At 32.3% G+C, this 21,138-nt stretch overlaps 1 protein-coding gene across 1 annotated transcript in view; it reads left to right on the top strand.

Moving 5' to 3' along the window:
- Window positions 1–21,138, top strand: part of LOC143249426 (ubiquitin carboxyl-terminal hydrolase 10-like) — a 59,695-nt gene that overhangs the window by 18,723 nt on the left and 19,834 nt on the right. The window contains exons 6-9 of the mRNA XM_076499261.1: window positions 6,281–6,372; window positions 13,411–13,520; window positions 13,847–13,985; window positions 17,906–18,011. Of these exons, the coding sequence (XP_076355376.1) occupies window positions 6,281–6,372; window positions 13,411–13,520; window positions 13,847–13,985; window positions 17,906–18,011 (447 nt within the window). The remainder of the gene's footprint in view (window positions 1–6,280; window positions 6,373–13,410; window positions 13,521–13,846; window positions 13,986–17,905; window positions 18,012–21,138) is intronic.

The raw sequence follows: 21,138 nt of genomic DNA, 5'->3' as shown, positions 1-21,138 counted from the left end.
ATACAGACAACTAACTTTCACACCATTCATTTATATAATGTTATTACAGTATTCATTATTGCCTCACCAAAGTCTTGTATAAGCTTTATGAACTCAATATGTGTATACTTAAAAAGATATAACTGTGTGATGGTCATGGTGACTTAGTAGGAAGAGGTAGTGATAGCAGAGGATGCTTTCTGTTACCTGCTTTAATGCCCAGCTCTTAATTTCCTTCAAAAGTGTTTCATATGATTAATTAATCTATAGTCATTGGTTGTAGAAGTATGTTGTGGGCCAAAGTTGAAAGTCTGTGGGTCAAAATTTAAAGTGAGTATAACTAAAAAACTCTTCATATCACCCTTGTGGTGGCTGTTGGTAGCTAATAGTAGTTGCCATTTCTTTTACAGCATTTTTCCTTAGAGAGTGCTAGTACGCACTTTAATACATGTAAGGCATTTGTGTGCCCTCCTTCCACACTACGTATGTATGTAAGCATTGTAGAAATTTTTTTGTGCAAAGATGTAGCACTGTCTATGGATGTAGTTAACATTAACTTACATGAAACATAATAAATAAAATACTCATTAAAGTAATAATGGGGTGTAGTGGGGTTGTGAGTCCCTTATTAACATGCCCCTTGTTCCAAACTGTCATCCCACAAAGTCTGGTTGAGATTGGCTACGTGACCTAGGAATAGTTAGATAACAGACAGAAAGATGTTTATGCTTAATATGTATAGATTATCATCCTATTCAATATTACTTCACCATGAGTTTTGTAAGCTTTAAGAATTCAATATGTACATAATTGAAAGGATACATGACCAATACTATGCTGTTGACCAATGTTCCAATTTTGATGTTTACATAACCACACTCATCTGCCTCTGTCAAGTAGGTTATCTTAACTGTAAGGTATGTCTGTGTATTTCTAACCCTCTCGGATGTTTTCAGTGCCAACAGGTGTGATTGTTCCCATCCCTCTATTTTTGATCTTGTCCTAAGTGGGTGAAGGAGAAAGAGGTACAAAATTTATGTACCATAAACAACATTTCTTATCCAGAAGCTGTTGTCTTCAACTCTATCTCAAATATATGCTGCTGCTACAGGAAGATTGTAGACAGGTGTTTCTGTGCCTCCAACAGACTCTTTCTCATACTATGTAAAAAGATTTTGCTCTGTATGTGTAAAAGAGTAGACAAGTCAACATCTGCTTTCATTCCAACTGCTGCATCCAGTGTCTGTTTGGGTCCATCTTCTTTGGTCATGAGATGCAGAACAATTATTCATTTATGCCCTCAATCATTGAAATTTGCTTCTATTGACAGAAATATGCCCAATCAACCCAGGGTAGGTTTTATGGAGGTTGATAAACCTCCTTTCACTAAAGAAAAATTGTGTGGTTACGAGCAGAAGGGTTCTTTGACCAGTTTTATTCCACCTAAATAAAATTGTCAACTTTGATGCAGTGGAACTGTTGACATTTTCATGCTAATTTGGATTACATTAAGGCCTTGATTGATTCCTATCATCTTTCCAGGAAACATTCCCAAAACCTACTGATACTGTTACTTTCAAGCAGCTCTCTGTACATTGGTATGACAGGTTGTGCAATAGACAAGTTCACTAAGGGGTGGCGTTGTTTTTTGACCAGCACGTACTCATCTTGTCTGTGCCACTTGATACAACCTTGGAGGCTGTAACTATCCATGTTTTCTTGGGTTGTACCTTCACTTTTTGTTCTGTTTACCTGTTTCATGGAGAGATTTATGATCAGTCAAATCTTGAATGCCCTAATATAACAGTTGTCATCTTTCTTTTTCATTTTGGGTGCCTTTAATGGACACAATTCCCTTTGGGGTGTTGCTGATAGTGATAAGAGGAGTTGTTCTGTGGAGCGTATTCTCTTGGATCACAACCTGTCTTTCTTAGTAATGGTTCTTTTACTTATTTTCATGTGTCTGGTCAGCCTTTTATTGCTATTGATCTGTATATCTTTCCATTCACTTTTCTCTCTTTTTTTACTTGGAGGGTTGATTGTGACCCACAGGACAGCAATCATTTTCCTATTGTTTTGAAGGAAATTTTATCTGGTCAATACCATCTGCTCCAAGTGCAAAATGGTATCATCTGTGATGATTTCCTAACTGCCCACGAGCATGGAAGGCTCAGAAATGGGTATGGGATATCTTTCATAGGTATCCCACTCTCTCCAATCCCATTGCTTTCCAGTTAGCCCATGAAAGTTTGACACCAAAGCCAAAAGGGATCTTGGGTTAAGTTCACAAACAACATCTGTTTTACCACCAGCTCCATAGTCATATGTGACAAGATTCAGAAGATTCAGTTATAAATATGATTCCAATCTCCTTTCTGTCTTGTTCTGTGACAGCCAATAAATTGCTTATGTACACAGTATACACAGTTCTCTTTGGGAGTTCTTTGCTTATTTTTACAGCATTTTTATTTCTTCACCTACCTTCTTGGCCATCAAGAGTTGGGCAGAGTGATTGCCTCTTTCAATGTACTGGTCTGTTTGTTTTTAACCTGATATGGCAGGAGAATATTTTTCATGATGTTTGGCACAAGACTATTTTCTGAGCCTGCAAAGGATTATCAAATTCCTTCTAATTATCATCCAGTTGCTTTTTAAAGTTTTAGAAAGGATGGTTAATGCTCACCTTCTTTGGTTTCTTTGTGTGAGTTCTGTCAACAGTGCTCCACCATGGAACACCTGATGTGACTTAAACTCAATCAGGGAAGCCTTCCTCAAGGGAGGACATCTTGTTTCCATCTTCTTTGATTTTGAGAAGGCTTATAACAGTACTTGGAGTTTTTATTCATAACTTTTTGCAAGGCGCTGATTCCATGTCCATGTTGGTTCCACACCCTTTCTTATTCTTTTACACAGGAATTTGAAATCTTTCAGGGTTGTATCTTGAGTGTCACACTTTTCAGTGTGAAAATCAATGCTATTATTTGACAGCTTCTTCTCTACAGTTACAAACAGCCTCTATGTCAGTAACTTTCACCTTTTGTCTTGTTTCTTTAACATGAGGTTTATTGAATGGCAGCTTCAAACTTCCCTCAATCACTTGTTGAAGTGGACTACAGCAAATGATTTTACCATTTCTTTCTCTAAGTCCATTTGCTACCAACAGGGTTAACACCCCAATCTTAAGCTCCATCTTGGTAATGTTGTTCTTTCTGTGGTCCTTGAGGCAAAGTTCTTAGGGCTTATCTTTGACCGTAAGCTTACTTTCATTTCTCACATCAAGAAACTGTATCAAGCATAAGGGCACTGAACATCCTTTGTGTCCTTTCTTTAATCTCTTTGGGAGTGAATCAGTATGCTATTCTCAAGATCTGTCATGCCCTCATTCAATCCAAACTGGACCATGGGTATTTGGTCTATTGTTCTAACTTGAAGATGTTGAATCCTGCTCACCATCTGGGGTTTCAGCTCTGCACAGGAGCTTCCTGCACTTCTTCAATCTGTACTTTGTACACTGAGTCTTGCAAACCTGTTCTTCATCTCTGCCACTGGCAGCTTCTACAGTATGCTATTAAGCTGTGATCCTTACAAAGCATCCCACCAGGGGTTGTGCTGTTTCATAATAGATGATCTGCAGTTTCTTTTTTGGCCATCATATCAAGGTGCAGTTAGTTAAGTTGGGTCTATCATTGGATGAATTTGCTGTCTCCAATAATTAAATTGTCCCACTGCAGTTGATTACCATTTCCATCTATGACCCTTTCAAACCATTCCTCTGTTTCTGTTTATACAGATATTTCAAAATCAGGTGGCTCTGTGGACTCTTTTATAGTTTGTTGTAGCTCAGTAGTTGCTCTCAAGATATTCTCTACAGTTTGTGTTTACTGCTAAGTTTTATGCCATTTATCTTGCAGTACACTGATTTCACTATTTACACTGACTCTTGTCATTGTCTACTGACCATAGAATCTCTTTATTTGTTATTACCCTGTTGTAATTGATATTCAATGACAGCTGACCTATTTTTGTATGTTTTCTGTTTCAATCTGTTTTTTTCTAGATACCTGCCATGTTAGTATTTGCAGAAACAAACTTTCTGATACCACAGCTAAGTCTCTCTGTTCTGATGCCATCATAGTCATGCCTGTCCCATATATGTACTATGGGCTTCCATTCAAGGTTCAGCTGTATGCTAGTTGGCATGTGGTAAACAATATCATAATAAGCTTTTCCAGATTAAATTTGTTGTTACTCTCTCGTCATTTTGTTTCTATAAGGATGAGAAGGAGGATGCTGTTTTGGCTATGTATTGGTCACTGTTCTTTTACTTATTGTTTTCTTTCATCTGATACTTACCAACAGATGTGTAACATATGTGGCACTCAGGTCACTACTGCACACATTTTACTGTCTCAATAATGAAAGTGAGAGGCAGCACAACTTCAGATGCTTTTTGTAGGAGATTATCCCTGATGGTTGACAATACCATAGGCAGTAGTGACACTGTCCAACTTGATCATATTTTTAGCTTTTTACGAGTCATGGGCCTTTTTGATTCTTCTTAAGTTTCTTTTTTACCTGATTTTCAGTCTTCATTTAGTTTTAAACTTCACATTTTTTTACTCCTTAGAGCCTTTTACTTCTAACATTTTTACTGGTTGTTTGGTATGTTGGAGATTATAAAAATATTAGATATACTTCTGCAGGGTCCCTGAAAATGTCCTGTTTCAGTGTTAAATTAAATCAGAATTAAGAATAACAAGTATCTATATTTTGCTTTTAAAATTCATTTGTCATGTTATAGCCTACAGAGTTTGTTTTTCTTGATTCATGGCATGAGCACATTTTATCAATGTCATGACCATGCATGTTGTAATGGTAACCATCTCTTGTATAATATTTTAGTTTCTTCTGGCTGACAGACAACACATTACTATATGTATAATGATGCAAGTGATTAAAATAGGTGACACTTACAAGTGATCTTCAGCCCACTTTCAGGAAAGTTAGTTTGTTGTATTAATGTACCTATATTATATTTAGTAATTTTTGTTAAATTTCATATTGGAATGATAGGTGGTAAATAAATTAAAGAGAGAAGACCAAGAGAACAGATGTCACACTACTCATACTAGAGGATACTGAGGAATATATTAAATACTTCTTATAAAATTAATAACTTAAAGTTTATAAAATTTTATTTATTAACTACATTTTGATGCCAGTTTTATTTGTATGCATCCATAATAGTGTAATTAAATTTTGAATGCAACTCTAACTAGTTGTGACATTCACTTTGGCCAACCTGTAGCTGGAGGAACAAGTGCATTCATAGTTAGCTCTTTACATTGGCATGCTTCTGTGACATAAATGCCACCTTAGTTGTTTTTTTATAATTTCAAATTTAGCCAAATTTCATATAAATTCAATGTTCATGCTAGCATTTTTTGAGCCCTGAAAATCAAACCACTTAGGAAATAAATCTGGTACTGATATATTTTTAGGAGAAACATCAGAATTTTTCCTCTGTATTTATTACTTAACAACTGCAGTGGCATTTGAATGTTTTCTGTATTGTATTGTTTGGACAGGATATTTTGTTTTTTTCCACAGTAAAGTTTGCCTTATTTGTTTGTTATGGAACTGAAATTTTCTGCCTGCAATGCCAGTAGATTTAGGTATTGGTGTTGTGGTGTTGATTTGAAGCAAGATTCAAACAACAATTTTATTTTTGTTCAAAACTATACATTGATGAATGAGATTAAATGAGCAACATGGAGTTAAGTTTGTGTTCCTGGTCTACATTATAAAGCAATTTTTTTACCTCACCATTCTTAAAAACTGGTACATGTAAATAGAATATGTATTAATGTAATCACTGAACTTACTTGTGTTTTAGTATACTTCTGAGTTTTTTTGTTGTTTTTTACTTGGATTAATTCAGTATAGAATGTAAAATACATTATTAAACTGAATTCAGCTTTTGAAACTTGTAAATTTAATTTCATGTAATGTGCAACACTTAATGATATCAAACACCTATCAGATATGTGACATTAGTTTCTTTTGAAAAGTTTTTGTGATTTTAATTTTCAGAAAGTCTTAGGAAGCAGATTAAAAAATTTGATTTATTCTTTAAGTTGGAAATGTAAGAGTGAATTTATATTACCATTTTTACATATGATTAAACATATTTGAGTGTTAATTAACATTTTGCCAATTTAAAATAAATATATCTACATATAAATAAACATGATCATTTACCCTTTGTGTTTTAACTCAAAAGTACTATATCATTTTGCAGAAATTTTTGGTGATACACAACTGAACCATACCACTGTATTCTTACAACCTCGTGGGCTTATCAACCAGAGTAATTGGTGTTACATTAATGCTGTATCCTTTTATGTTTTGGTGATACAGTTATCATCAGGGTAGTGTCAACAGAATTTACTGACTGTAACTAAAAGTAAAGATTTTACTTATCCTTGTGCTGAAAAAAAGTAATTTGTTGTGTTTTTCACTCTTTGTAAACTCGACATCAGTTTATTTGTAGTCATGTTAAATTTATCCTTAAATGATCATTATTATAATTACAAACAACTGTATAAAATTGTAAATTATACTAGTTTAGATAGGATTTTTTCCTCCAGAACTGAATGAGAAGATCAAGTTTTTACATTCTTTTGTTACATAAATCCAAAGTTCATTATTTCAGTTTGTTTTGATAAAGTTCTTTAACTTCAAGTTAGGAACTGTTATACTGATATAGAGATTTGAAAAAAAGTGTATTCTGTATTGACATGATTAAATTTATATATACATATTCAAAAGAAAAATGTAAATATTCATCTCTGTGGAGATGGCATCTTTACATTTTGAACAATACTTTTGTCAGGCAAAGTCTTGCAATAGAAAAAATACAATGTGCAGAAATGGTGTTGCTTTTAATTGTAGAAGATTGTTTATATGGAATCAACTTTAAAAATTTATGCTGTAAAGTGATGAAAACAGCTTTTTTTTTATCTATTAGGACAGTTTGTTGTTTTTACAGGCATATCTGAGGAGATTAATTGCACTGATATTCAGTACTATAAACAGTTATATGCTGAATTTCTTAGGAAAACTAATATAAAAAATATCAAAATTTAATTAATTTCATGTTGTGTAATATCTCATATTGATGAGTAAAAAAAGATTGCATATGACCAGTGTAAACTTATAAGTTCTTGAAATTTTTATACATGTAAAATAAACAGTATATGTTTTCAGATGAGAAACAACATTAAGAATTACAAAATATGTTAGGTGTTTAGCAATCAAAATATTACGTGCCTGCATTCCCAAGGAATTTAACTCTGAGGAATTTCATTTTTTAGTTGGCTTTCCTGATCACAAGTGCATAGTTCTTTAGTTATGACCAATAAACATAGTGCAGGAATTTGAAAAAAAATCATGGAAAATGCAATCTTGCATGGGGGGGACAAAATCTTCTTTATAGCTTTCTATCAAGTGAATGTAATTTTATTTTGTTATTCTTATCTATAATATTTATTATAAACTGAAAACTTGACTGTCATGTTTTTAATACACTAATACTGAGAATGATATAAATTGTGTAAAAAAAATTGGGGAAGAGAAATAACAATAATGAATATTTGTTCATACAGATAGTGATATCATTAGATATTATTGTTCACAAAATAGTGGATTGTTGAAAGTTTTTGTCACAAAGTCCTTTTTTTAACCTAAACAATGTAGATATGACTTTGTGATTTAATATTTAAGACATAATAAAAGGAAATTGAAAAATGAAACTTATGAAATGTGCCATTTTATTTTTTTTCTCTGTTAAATGATTAGAAATTACTAATTTTCTATACAATGAGCACAAAAATATTAAATATCTGTCTTTTCCAGCATTATATTATAAATACAGATATATAGCCATATGCATGATTCATAATTCTATAAAACTAATCTAAATAAAAATTAAGTAGCTTTCTCTTTCTAAACCAACAGTTTTACTTCTTGGACCAGCAACATCTATCATCTGCATAGACTATCTTTGTGTATTTGGAATTTCCCTTAGAGTAGTTATCTGTATTTCCACAGATATTTGTAATTCTACAACTACTGCTTCAGAATTAACAAAAAGAACAACAAAAGATCATTTCTGTGTTTTAATCAAGTTTTTTGCTAGAATTTAAAATTTTGAGTCCTATTCTGGGTCAGCTGAATTGAAAGGTGACTTACCTGCCAAGAATAAAAATACTTCTTTTATATCTTAGTTTTCATGTATTATTTGATTTTATTACCATTTAAGTTAATAATGAATATAATAAAACACTTTCTAATTTATCTTCTATACTATAACAATAAATTCAGTAAAACTAAAAAGGTATTGTAAATTTTTAAAAAATTTGAAATGAAATTAAAAATGCCTTTTTTGTTTCTAGTAAGATTGCAGATTCTAACAGTTTCAGGTTATTCTAATATGTTCAAGTCTCTTAATCATTTCACAACATTTTAATTTTATTGTTTTTAGACTGTTTAACTAGTGCAAAAAATCCAGATTTGCCATCTGATAAAGTAAATATTTTATTATGCTATGTTACACAACAGCAGGCTGTTTTTTTACTTAATTTTTATTTTTGTTATCTAATAAGTTTCTAATAAATAAAAAGGGTTTTAGTAAAACAGATTTTTGTCACACTTTGTTGATTGTCCAAAAGGAATTCGTGCAGCTTTCAAATTTGAGATTGGCCAGTTAGGCTTGGAAGAATTAAAGTGCAAACAGTGTAATTTTAAACATTATGAACTATGTGGAATGCCATATGGGGGTTAAAATTGAACTTTATCCTATTTATATTTTGTAAAGCCTTTTGGTTAATTACCTCCAACCTGTTGATTCAGTCTCAATCTTTGCAGGTTGACACTTTAGACAGTGGTGTGTAGTGCAACACTGTTAATCCTACAACTATGGTTAATGAGATGTAGGGTGTGCAATTATGAAGAAGCTTTGTTATAATTTTAAAATTTTGAGATGAAGTTTATGTTTAACTATTATTTTGAAATACATGATTGCTGTTACACTTGTATTGTAATTAAGTTTAAATCTTGTTTGTTATAAACATGTCCAATAGCAATATCAGAGTATTAGGGAATGGAAATAGCGTATCATTTGGGTTGAACAAACTGTTATCTTTGTAAAGCAAGAAAATAAAGAAATGGAGATGTTATACTTAGTCCTGTCAGTATCTATAGCAATTGTCCCTAACTGAATGAACAGCATGAAGCCCTTATAAAAGTGTCACTACATCATAACTTAGCGAAGTGCAGATTAAAAATTTAACTACTTCTTTTTGATATTAATAAATTAAAACTTAGATTAAAATTAATTAGAATTAGTGTCTGTGTTTTGATATCAAATTTCTCATTGTAATGTAAGGATAAAATACTAATTTAGTTTTTAACGTAACGTAAAAAAGTTGTGATATGCCCTGTGACCCTCCTGTGTGTGTGTGTGTTAACAATTCTATATACTATACATAATGAAATAGGATTCCTAATGTGAAGAATTCCATGTGAATGTAAGCTAAAAAATGCTAGTAGGCATGAAAAGTAATATTATTTCTTGTCTATATTATAATAAATGAATTATTACACATTACAAATAAATGTCTTCATTCACCATGGCCAGGGGCCTCACTGGTTTTGGACAAGTAATGTGAAATGCTCATACTGTGATAATTTTATTCTTTTACCTTTGAATATTATAGAATTACTGTTTGTCATTTATATTTTCACTTCTGCTACTTGTGCATAATATATTGAAACAAATGTTATAGATCAAATACAGTGGAGAACTGAGAGCTATAGGAGTAATTTCTTTAAGTAGTTGTCATCACTTCAAATTCTCAGACAAATTTAAAGAAAATACTGAAATTTTGTGTCTATGGACTATGTAGTATCAAGTGTTTTGAGGTTTATGTACACTGTTAACTCGCGAAATCGGTTTATATCGTTCTTCTTGTTCATGATATTTTCATAACAATGTATTCTTGGAATAAATAATTTAATATCATTTTTGTTTTTTAGTTAAGAAAATTTGAATGTTGAAGGATTTATGAAAAAGCATTAGTGATTTATCATTAGAATGGGATGAATAATAAAAGTAAAGCAAAAGGGTTGATAGTGCAACGTAGAGTAACAAGCAAGTACAACTGAAGTCATGAGAAAATGTTGTAATGTGAGTAACCATTCTCTAATTTAAATTTATTTTTTACGGATGTTTTAATAGGGATATTAATTAGTTAAAATATCGGATATTTAGTGTTACAATCAACTGGTGAAAGAGAACTGGAAGCTAAGTAGCAAAGAAAATATCTGTATCTTTTTCTTTTCTCATGAATAACTGCCAACAAAATCCAAGATAAAAAATTGTCAGGTGTAGAGAGAAATGTGTATTGTGAATACAGTATTGTCACTTTAAGTTACAAATGAGAAATGTGTATTGTGAATACAGTATTGTCACTTTAAGTTACAAATGAGAAATGTGTATTGTGAATACAGTATTGTCACTTTAAGTTACAAATGAGAAATGTGTATTGTGAATACAGTATTGTCACTTTAAGTTACAAATGAGAAATGTGTATTGTGAATACAGTATTGTCACTTTAAGTTACAAATGAGAAATGTGTATTGTGAATACAGTATTGTCACTTTAAGTTACAAATGAGAAATGTGTATTGTGAATACAGTATTGTCACTTTAAGTTACAAATGAGAAATGTGTATTGTGAATACAGTATTGTCACTTTAAGTTACAAATGAGAAATGTGTATTGTGAATACAGTATTGTCACTTTAAGTTACAAATGAGAAATGTGTATTGTGAATACAGTATTGTCACTTTAAGTTACAAATGAGAAATGTGTATTGTGAATACAGTATTGTCACTTTAAGTTACAAATGAGAAATGTGTATTGTGAATACAGTATTGTCACTTTAAGTTACAAATGAGAAATGTGTATTGTGAATACAGTATTGTCACTTTAAGTTACAAATGAGAAATGTGTATTGTGAATACAGTATTGTCACTTTAAGTTACAAATGAGAAATGTGTATTGTGAATACAGTATTGTCACTTTAAGTTACAAATGAGAAATGTGTATTGTGAATACAGTATTGTCACTTTAAGTTACAAATGAGAAATGTGTATTGTGAATACAGTATTGTCACTTTAAGTTACAAATGAGAAATGTGTATTGTGAATACAGTATTGTCACTAAGTTACAAATGAGAAATGTGTATTGTGAATACAGTATTGTCACTTTAAGTTACAAATGAGAAATGTGTATTGTGAATACAGTATTGTCACTTTAAGTTACAAATGAGAAATGTGTATTGTGAATACAGTATTGTCACTTTAAGTTACAAATGAGAAATGTGTATTGTGAATACAGTATTGTCACTTTAAGTTACAAATGAGAAATGTGTATTGTGAATACAGTATTGTCACTTTAAGTTACAAATGAGAAATGTGTATTGTGAATACAGTATTGTCACTTTAAGTTACAAATGAGAAATGTGTATTGTGAATACAGTATTGTCACTTTAAGTTACAAATGAGAAATGTGTATTGTGAATACAGTATTGTCACTTTAAGTTACAAATGAGAAATGTGTATTGTGAATACAGTATTGTCACTTTAAGTTACAAATGTTGTAACCTTTGAGATGCCCTGTATATTATATGTATCTAGTTTTCAAGCAGCCTTGTCAAACACTTGTTTCTCTTTGGTTTCTTCTCGTTTGTCCTTCTGTATCATTTCCCTCCTGATTTGTGTCCTCCATATTCCTTAGATTTGCCAGATTGGGATTTCAGTGTGATTCTTTGTTTTTCTTTTCCTCTCTCAGAACTTTTGTCCTCATGTTCCATCTACTATCTCTCACTCAAAACTTATTTCTTCTACTTGCTTGAGGACATTGAAGATCAGGTATTTATGTCTTTAATGTTGCTCACTTTCTCTACAATTCCAATAGCTTGGGTGGTGGACTATAGAGGCTTCCTCCTGAGTGAATTTAGAAATTTAATTTACCATACTTACTCATGATTATACATTTAGTGAGAAATGGGCAAAACTGATTTCTCTCCATTTCTCATGGATGTTTTTTTCCAGGTGGATAGTTGTTGGTTGGAACAGATGTAGCCTATGCAGGATCCTCCTCATAATACTGGATTCAGGATGTCACTGCCATTTTTGTATGAATATTTGCAGTAGAGGCCCCTCTTCATCTGAATTTTGGTTGCAAGAAGTTGTTTCTATACTCCAAGAGTGGAAGTTGGGAGGACTTAGTCTGCCTTATAACACTGGCAACAACATGCCATCTCCTCTTCATAATTCTGGATACAAGATTCTCTTCTCTGCATTTACAGCTGAGTGATTTATGATTTCTGCTCATAATACTGGTAATAGATGTTACCCTATTCATCTGGTTGAGGTAATGCTATGACCTTGTAATGCCAAGCTCAGTTTGTTGAACATCTTGCTCCTACAGTGCTGTTGGGAGTTTGGTTTTTATACCAAAGCTAACTCTCTCTCTCCGTAATTCTGGCTGCTTTATGTAGGACATTCTGATTACTTATGGTTGTAATTTGTAGAGTACATATAACACAGGTCAAAGGCCCTAGTCACTATGTTTGTATTCCTATAATTTTTTTATCTTCAATCTCCTAACACTAATGACAAGTTATGTAACCTTGTCTGACCTGTGGAGGTTGTGCATGTATATAGCTAATTGTGTTTTTATTTTACCATAGCTTGCTCCTCTCAGAACAACTTTCATTTGTGCACTTCCTTTTTATACATCTTCATGAGATTCAGTTTCTGATAGACAAAGAAGTATATTCATAAATGGTAATTACAAGTGAAGAAATCACATCCAGACAGTGTGCTAGTCGAGGAGTTGAGAATTGAGTGGGAATAGCAGGAACTTGTGGTGCCAATATAGGTGGTACAGTACTATTGGTTGAGAATAGTCACGTGATATGTACTTGTTCAAAAATTGAGCAAAATTGATGGGGTATTATATATATTGATGAGCTCAGCTACAAAAATTTTAGCAATGCTCAGAGGTTAGATGAAAGATTGAGATAGCTTTGTGTGCAATAAGAGATAAGTACCTGTGAGAAGTATATTTTTAGTGTAAGAAAATTGTTAGCTATCAGATTTTCTTTATATATAAATTCAACTTTCAAATTCTCTAAAAAATATTTTTGCAAATATGTATTTTGCGTAACTTTTAATTTACTAAGTTACCATAATGGAATTTAGTATACTTATTCTATTACTAATGTGTCTACCTAATAGCTTCAGTTTTATGTACAAGTAATGAAATTTTAAATTATTGTCTTTAACAAGTTATATTCAGACTTTACAAGCTCTCCTTGTGTGTCCTCCATTTTATAATATGCTGAACAAGTTAACCAGTATCCTAGGGCAGAGTCGCACAAACTCATCAACTCCTATTTTAGACAGTTTGTGAGTATCTTGGCAGGTTTTGTCTTAACCTAGTAGTTTATTTATTCTGATAAAATGTGTTGGTTGCTGGATTGTCAATAGTGATGGAATACTGCAATAAAACAAAACATAATTCCTGACCAGTATAATGTTAATCGCTTTGGGAAGTTTTCATTCTCTATAATCTAATAAAAAGAAAAGTATTATCTGAGTAGAAAATAATGATCTCATTGTACTAAACATTTAGTTACCTTTGCATTGTAGCAGGTTATCCCTTTTCAATACTTGTGTGTTTTAACAGAACAACATTAGTCATGTTATGAAAGGCTTTATTTTGTTTTATTTAGAGTGGAGTTTGTGCATGAATTTCCAACAGTGCCGTTTGCTGGCAGGAACAAGAGAAAAGAAGATTTGATTATTGGAACTTCTTTTGAGCCTGTAAATGTTTATAAAATGTTAAACGTGATCAAGTCAGAATGTGTGCAGGTGTGTTTGTGTTTTGTCATTTAGTTTGCTATTAACAGTTGGATTTTAAAAGAGCCATAAGGTTATTAAAAACATTTCTTGTGACTATTCAGTAGTTTTATAATTGAATTGATTACTTTCTAAATGTATACAAATATTATGAACTCATTTATTTTGCCATTTCTCTCTTTCTTTTTTCTTTTAAGCTTCTACAGTTGTTTGGTTTTATATGCTTTTGTAAAGTTTTCATTACTAGTGCTACTATTTCTTTAGTTTTCAACTCTTAAAATCTTGTATACATAATTTAAAGTTTTATAATTTTAAGGTACAGTCATTTATTTAATGTGTAAGTCTATCAGATGTTTTTAGATTCTACTAGTGTTAAATTTAGGTTATCTATCACATTACTGTTTTTTGCCCTCTTTATATATTTTAAAAGTTTAAACAGTTAAAAAACATTTTCAGAACTAGTGTCATTTATAGTAGTCAGAAACTGGGAGAACATCACAAATGTGTCACTTATATGCAGAATTATAGTTAGTTGTTTAATTAAAGTGTTCTCTTTATTCATGTTGTGAGTTGGATTGGATATAAAGGTCCAAGATTTAAGTCATGATATTATGGTATATTAGAACTGACAGACAACTCTTTATTTATTTAAGATTATAATGAGTTTTTAGTGCTGCTGATTGGTTGACTTAATTATGTTCTTTAATATAGTTTTTTAGCCTTTGTGTTACCTTAGGGGTTGAATTTGAAAATACTGGTACAAATTATCAAGATTATTGTTATTTTGCCACTGTTTTACTGGTTTATTATCATACAACTCATTTCAAAGTACAATTCATAATCCTGTTTTAGAATTCAGATTCTTTTATGACTAAAGAAATTATTGTAGTTACTAGATAGATTACGGAAGAAAGGACCATTTTTTACTCTCTCAACATGGGCTTGGTCAGTATGACTGACCACATGACTTCCTTGTACTTCCTTGTAATTTAATACTTCTGACTTTCAGTATAGTTTCTATATCTTCCAAAAATATGGCAGTTTTTCAATTAAGTTTTTTACGTACAAAAAGTTATATTTTTAGTGAAGTATGTTTAATATTTGTCCATGAATGTATTGTGTGTTTGTTATGAATATTCTGTGTGCAAAGTAATTTTCATAGAAAGATTAAAAATACTTTTCATCTCATAATTTTTTTTCCAGTAAAATTTTATTTTTAATTTTTTCTATCTTCTCTCAATATGTGACTGGTCAGTTAAACTGGCCTCATAATTACCAAAAAAAAAAATTAAGTTAAATTATCCTTCTTTTCTTCCTAGAATGATTTCAGCATGTAACATGAAACTATATTAAGTTATCCTAAGTAGTTTTAAGCTTGTAACAGGATACATCTGTTCATAATTAAATTTTATTGTTTTATTGCCCTTAGAGAAGTACTGATTTTATAGTGAGAAATTTGCATTCAATTTTATACTTTTTGAAGGAGTGGTGGATAAAATATAAAAGAAAAGATGCAAAGATAACATGTCTAACTATTATGTGTCATTATAAGTTGTAAATCACTTGGGGCAAGTGTAGTGCACATTACTCTCGAATTGCATTACATACGAGCTATTACGAGCTGCTTGCATGTGTGCTTTGTGAAACAATTTTATTATATTATTATTTTACCTAATCTTATCATAAATAACCTGAAAAGATCCCTATTTTACATTTTAGTTATCTTTACCATAATAAAGAATAAACATGAAAAACAATAAAGTACTTACCCACTTTTTTTCTTGCTGTTGATTATTGAGGACACTTTTCTACTTTTTTTATAATAATGGTATTTATGCACTAAATAATTTCTATTTACTTAAATAATGCATTGAAGAGCATAGACCAATAACATAGGAAAAGCAGACAATTTCCCTTAACTCCCAAAATTGTTCTGTCTTTCTAACTATGCGACAAGATCCATTACAAATTATTATAGTTAGCTGTTGTGATTCTGTGGTAACCAAAGTTGTATTGTAAGTGAAATTGACACTTACCTATTCAAAACACAACATAATACAACACATCATTTGATAGATAAAAACGTTTACCTTTTATTGGTTTATAGGTAATATATAATTAAACATAAGATAGAACTATTAAAAAATCCTGAAAGATGGAATGATACAGGTTGCAGGAAGGTTCTGATTTTCTATTTGAAAACTTTGAAACCAAACAAAATTGAAAGCTATATACATTATGGTTTCTCAAAGCAATAATGATTTTGTAATGAGAAATTTGCATTTAATTTCATACTGTTTGAAAGGGTAGAAGATGTGGATCAAATAGAAAGGACTAGATACCTAGAAAATATGTTGTGTGTCACAGTATGGGAAATTCAGAATGATTTTTAATATTGCCTTTTGGAATTAAGAACTCAGAATTTATATACTATTAAAATTTAAGTTTTTAGCTCAGATTGTATGCTTTACTAATTGGTAAAATATAAATAAAAAGTAGTTTAATAAAAATTAGAATGTAATATGATAAAACTTTTTCTTGCATCATAAAGATACCTGAGGTGAGGGGGTTACTTTTGTAAGTAAAAATGTGAAATAAGAAATTTAAATTGCAAATCTGATAATTAACTGTTAATGCAAGTATTTAAGATGAAACTGATAATATTATGCATGTGTGTGTATGTGTGGAACTATATTTTTCTGATGTTAACAGTTGTAAATGAATGAAAGAAACTTACCCTTTTAAAGTGTTCATTCTATAAGTTTGGGAAAATGGAAAAATATTGTAGTATGTAGTAAGTTTTTAGTTTGTTTGTGTAAGAACAGTTGTCCAGTTTAGCGAATTCTCAAAACATATACCCTTGTGCAAATTAATTGAAACGACGGAAAATTACGATTTTTTCAATTTTTTGCGTTTTATTTCTGAGAATCCAAAAATTACTCTGAAATTAATACATGATATGACTGCCTTTATTTTTCAGAATATCATTAATCTGCTTTGGCATAGAGTCCACAAGTTGACTGCAATCTTTACTCATTTTTGGATCACGGTACCACACCTCAATTATGGCCTCAATTAGCTTATCTTTCGTAGTACAGTCTTTTCCCAAAAATCTTTCTTTACAAATCTTCCAAAAATTTTAAATAGGATTTAAGTCTGGAAAGTTTCCAGGCCAGTCCAGCCCCTTTACTCGCATTTTAGTCATAAAATTCTTCACAAGTTTCAATGTATGGCACGGAGCCAAATCTTGCTGAAAAATGCCAGATACATCTGGAAATCTCTTTTTCAATTCTGGAACGACTCTTCTCTGCAAAACTTCGATATACTGTGGTCTTCGCATCATACCTTCTATGATATGTAAGCCTCCGACACCATAGTAGCTGAAAAAGCCCCAAAACATCTTCTTCAAGGGATGTTTTACGAACTGATTCATGTGAGATTCTTGAAGTTTCTCACCTGGGAATCTGCGAACATGCAGACTTCTTTGACTCTGTACGAAGAAATGAGTCTCGTCACTAACACCTTTCTCCATTGTTCTTCCATCCAGTTCTTGTATTTCAGACCCCATTGGTACCGTTTTTTCTTCATTGAGTTGATAAGAAGTTGTATTTTGACTGGTTTCCTTGTCCTTCTTGCGCAATTTCGAATGACATAATATTCTTCAAACTTTTGTCATATATCCCAAAAATAGATTGACCATACTGTAAAACACAGCTAATGATGCCATTTGTGTGAAAAAATGACTATTAAAGGAAATCAGCAAGTCTACACTGGCCACCATGCTGAAAATATTGTAAAATGACCATTTGTTTCAATTAATTTGTACAAGGGTGTATTTAGTTTTGTACTTTTTACTCTTGAGCATTATTTGTCCTATCATTTAAAAATATTATGGTTCTGTAAATTTGTTTTTTATAACAAATTACTTGTAGGGTCGTCAGGAAGATGCTGAGGAATTTCTGAGTTGTATTTTAAATGGGCTTCATGAAGAAATGTTAGCAGTTTTGAAAACTGTTAGAAAATATGAAGAGAATCCTGGTGAGTAACAACTCTGTGTGCATTTAATAATAGTTGTTTGTTTCAAAGGTAAGCTACAGTTGTTATGCAGCACTTATATTTGAATAATGTAATCTTCTCTGCAGTATACTTGTAATTCACATTCTAACACTAACAAAGGATAAAAAATTGCAGTCATTTCGTTGACTGTACAATGAGATTAAATCAAGAAAATGTTAAGTATTCATTATTGTTAGATAATCTAAACTATAGATCATTTACTGACTTACTGCTAGATTTTTAAAGTATACAATAAACCGGATATGATCAGTAGTGATTACAAGAAATATGTAATAAAAATTATGTGTAATAATTCAATAGTAAGTAACATAAGAATATAATAAAAAATCATAAAAGGAAGTGTAAAAATTTTAATTTTTTTTATGATCCCATTTGGTAGTTTTGGTTTAATGAAATGATATATGGTCCAAAAAACACAAATCTTTTGAATTGTAATTACAATATCATAACTTGTTTTATAAAGTAATCTGTGATCTAAAATCTGTTATTACATTCATTTACAAAGTTGTTCAAAATGTTAAATATTAGGTCGTACCCAATGCTTGTGAGTAAAAATAGAAGATAGTTTGTGGTGGTGTGATATATAAATACAACAGAAATGTCTGTAATAGTGAAAATAATTCTAAAGTTAATTACTACTCACAAAACTGAACAGACAGAAAAATTGTGTTACTTAACTGGATACTTTTAAACAATTGTGTTTCTTAAAGTTCACAACGTAGGGTAATAAGTAACAAAGTAGATATAAATATAGGTCTTGATAAAATTTGTAGCAAGCTCAAGACAAGTTTAAAATAGTGGTTACATTTATTAAGCAAACTAGAAAAATATTAAAAGCTATTCAAAGTACCCATTTGAAGCATGGAAAACATGGATATTTGAGGAGATGGGTAGTTACATGGTGGTCATATCCCAATCAGTATCTTCATATTGGTGTGATTTTATCCTTTTTCGGCTTTCTCCCTTTGCATGTGGTTTTGTTGCTATGGATTTTCTGGGTAGGGATACTGTCTTGTTCCAGATTCATTTAATGTTCACTTATCTTCAGGACTTGCAGATTGCTTTTTTCCTTAATCAGTCTTTTTGTGGAGATATTTGAGAATTTGGAATCACATTTGGAATTTTTAAGACAACATTCAGCCCTTTCACTGATAAAGTTTCATTGGTGCCAGCACTGTCAGTGATTATGCTATGGATTCTGGACTAGTGAGGGCTTCTTTGAATGTTTTATTACCCTGTTTTTCCTTCTCCATTATCCATGTCCTTTCTGTTGCCTTGGAGTCCTACCAGTGGATTTCTTTCTGAGGTGGTATGGTCTCTCCTATCACCAAGAGTTATTGTACCTGTCAGCCATTATTTCCCAGGTTCTTACTCCAGGTCATTTGTGGTATGCAAAAAAAACAGGATCTGGTATTCTGTGATTGTTTTGTCCCACTTGAACCATTTTACAATGGAGTCCTTTCTCACACAAAGCCCCTTGGTGTGGGTTCCTGTATGTGGTGAGGGGACCTCCCACAGAAGGTTCTGTTATTTCAGTTTACCTCCTCTGGGATCTAAACATCCACCCATGTGTTTGCCGTGCATGGCAACCTGTGAAGGGTAGGAGAGGATTCCTGGTGGTTGAGGGGGTCCAACCCTAACACACCGTTGGCCTTGTTGGATGTTCTCAACAGGTGTTGTGAACATTATATCTGATGCTGGTGTTGAGTATAATGCTCACAAAACCCTGGCATTGCTGCAGTGTCCTTGTTTGACATTGTAGTGCATCCCATCATAGGGCTCCATTGTGGGTGGGGTCAGTGGGCACTGAAATTTCCCTTTCTTTATTATGGATACTCCAATTACAAATCTTAATAAAATAGTGAAAAAACAATCTATAGGTAAACAACCATGTCTTGATGATTTTGAGTAGCAATCCTTACCATCCATACCACTTGTTGTACCTCATTTTCTTATATTGCACTCACTTTCAGACAAACCTTTAGGGCAAATGTCTCCCTTTTTCATTCAGAAGGGACTAGAGGGACTTGCTGGCTCTCCAAAGTCAGTAAAAAAGCTTTGAATTGGTGACATATTGGTGGAAACATCCATATCTCAACACAGTGAACTCCTGTTGCATTCAAAGGCAATTGGGGATATACCTTTAGAGGTTACACCTCATGCTACTTTGAATTCATCACAGGTAGTTATTGTTGAGAGAGGTTTGAAGAATATCCCAGAGTCAGAGATTCTCACTGATTTCTCCACCCAATAAGTTTCTGTAGTGAGGCATATCTCCACTTGCAAAGATGGAATTATGGTGCCAACCAATGTTCTCATTCTCACATTTACGTCACCACGTCCATCTACCACCATCAAGGCAGGTTATCTTAATTGCAGAGTACAGCCATACATTCCAAACCATCTCCAGTGTTTCCAATGTCAACGGTTTGGTCACTTGAAGACGTTGTGATGCCTATGAGTGGGAAATGGACCCTCATTGCATCAATTGCAATGGCTCTCACCTGTCCTACTTTTGTTCTTGTCCTAAATGGTTGGAAGAAAAAGAAGTTCAACATTTGAAAACGATTCATAACATTACTTATCCTGAGGCTCAAAAATTGCTGCCCACCACTTCATCTCAGATGTATGCTGCTGCACTTTGTTCCACAGCTACTGTGGGAGTGCAGACAGATCTCTCTGTGCCTCCTAAAGAATGGTTCTCCAAACAAATGAAGAGTCTTTTGACCTCCATAGTTAAAAAAGTCGATGAATCAACTTTGACACCTATCTCTGTCCCTTATGTACATTCCACCAAACCCCAAGATCTACATCCTTTGGCTCCAGGTACAGACATTTCCTCGGATTCATCTTCCTCTCTCACCCCACAATGCAAAACAATCATTCATTCACGTCCTCTTCTCTGGAATCCCCTTCCAACAGCAAAGACCTGCCAAATCGACCCAGGGAAGGATCCAAGGAGGTTGATAGACCTCCCTTGAATAAGGAAAGTAAGGAAAAAAAAGACGTGGTCGTAAACAGAAGGGTTCTCTGCCCAATTTGCCTACGTGTAAATAAAAATGCCCACCCTGATACAGTGGAACTGTCG

The sequence above is a fragment of the Tachypleus tridentatus genome, chromosome 1, assembly GCF_004210375.1.
Source record: "Tachypleus tridentatus isolate NWPU-2018 chromosome 1, ASM421037v1, whole genome shotgun sequence".
Classification (NCBI taxonomy): domain Eukaryota; kingdom Metazoa; phylum Arthropoda; class Merostomata; order Xiphosura; family Limulidae; genus Tachypleus; species Tachypleus tridentatus.
Note: the sequence above shows the minus strand (reverse complement) of the source record. Positions and strands in the feature narration are given on the sequence as shown.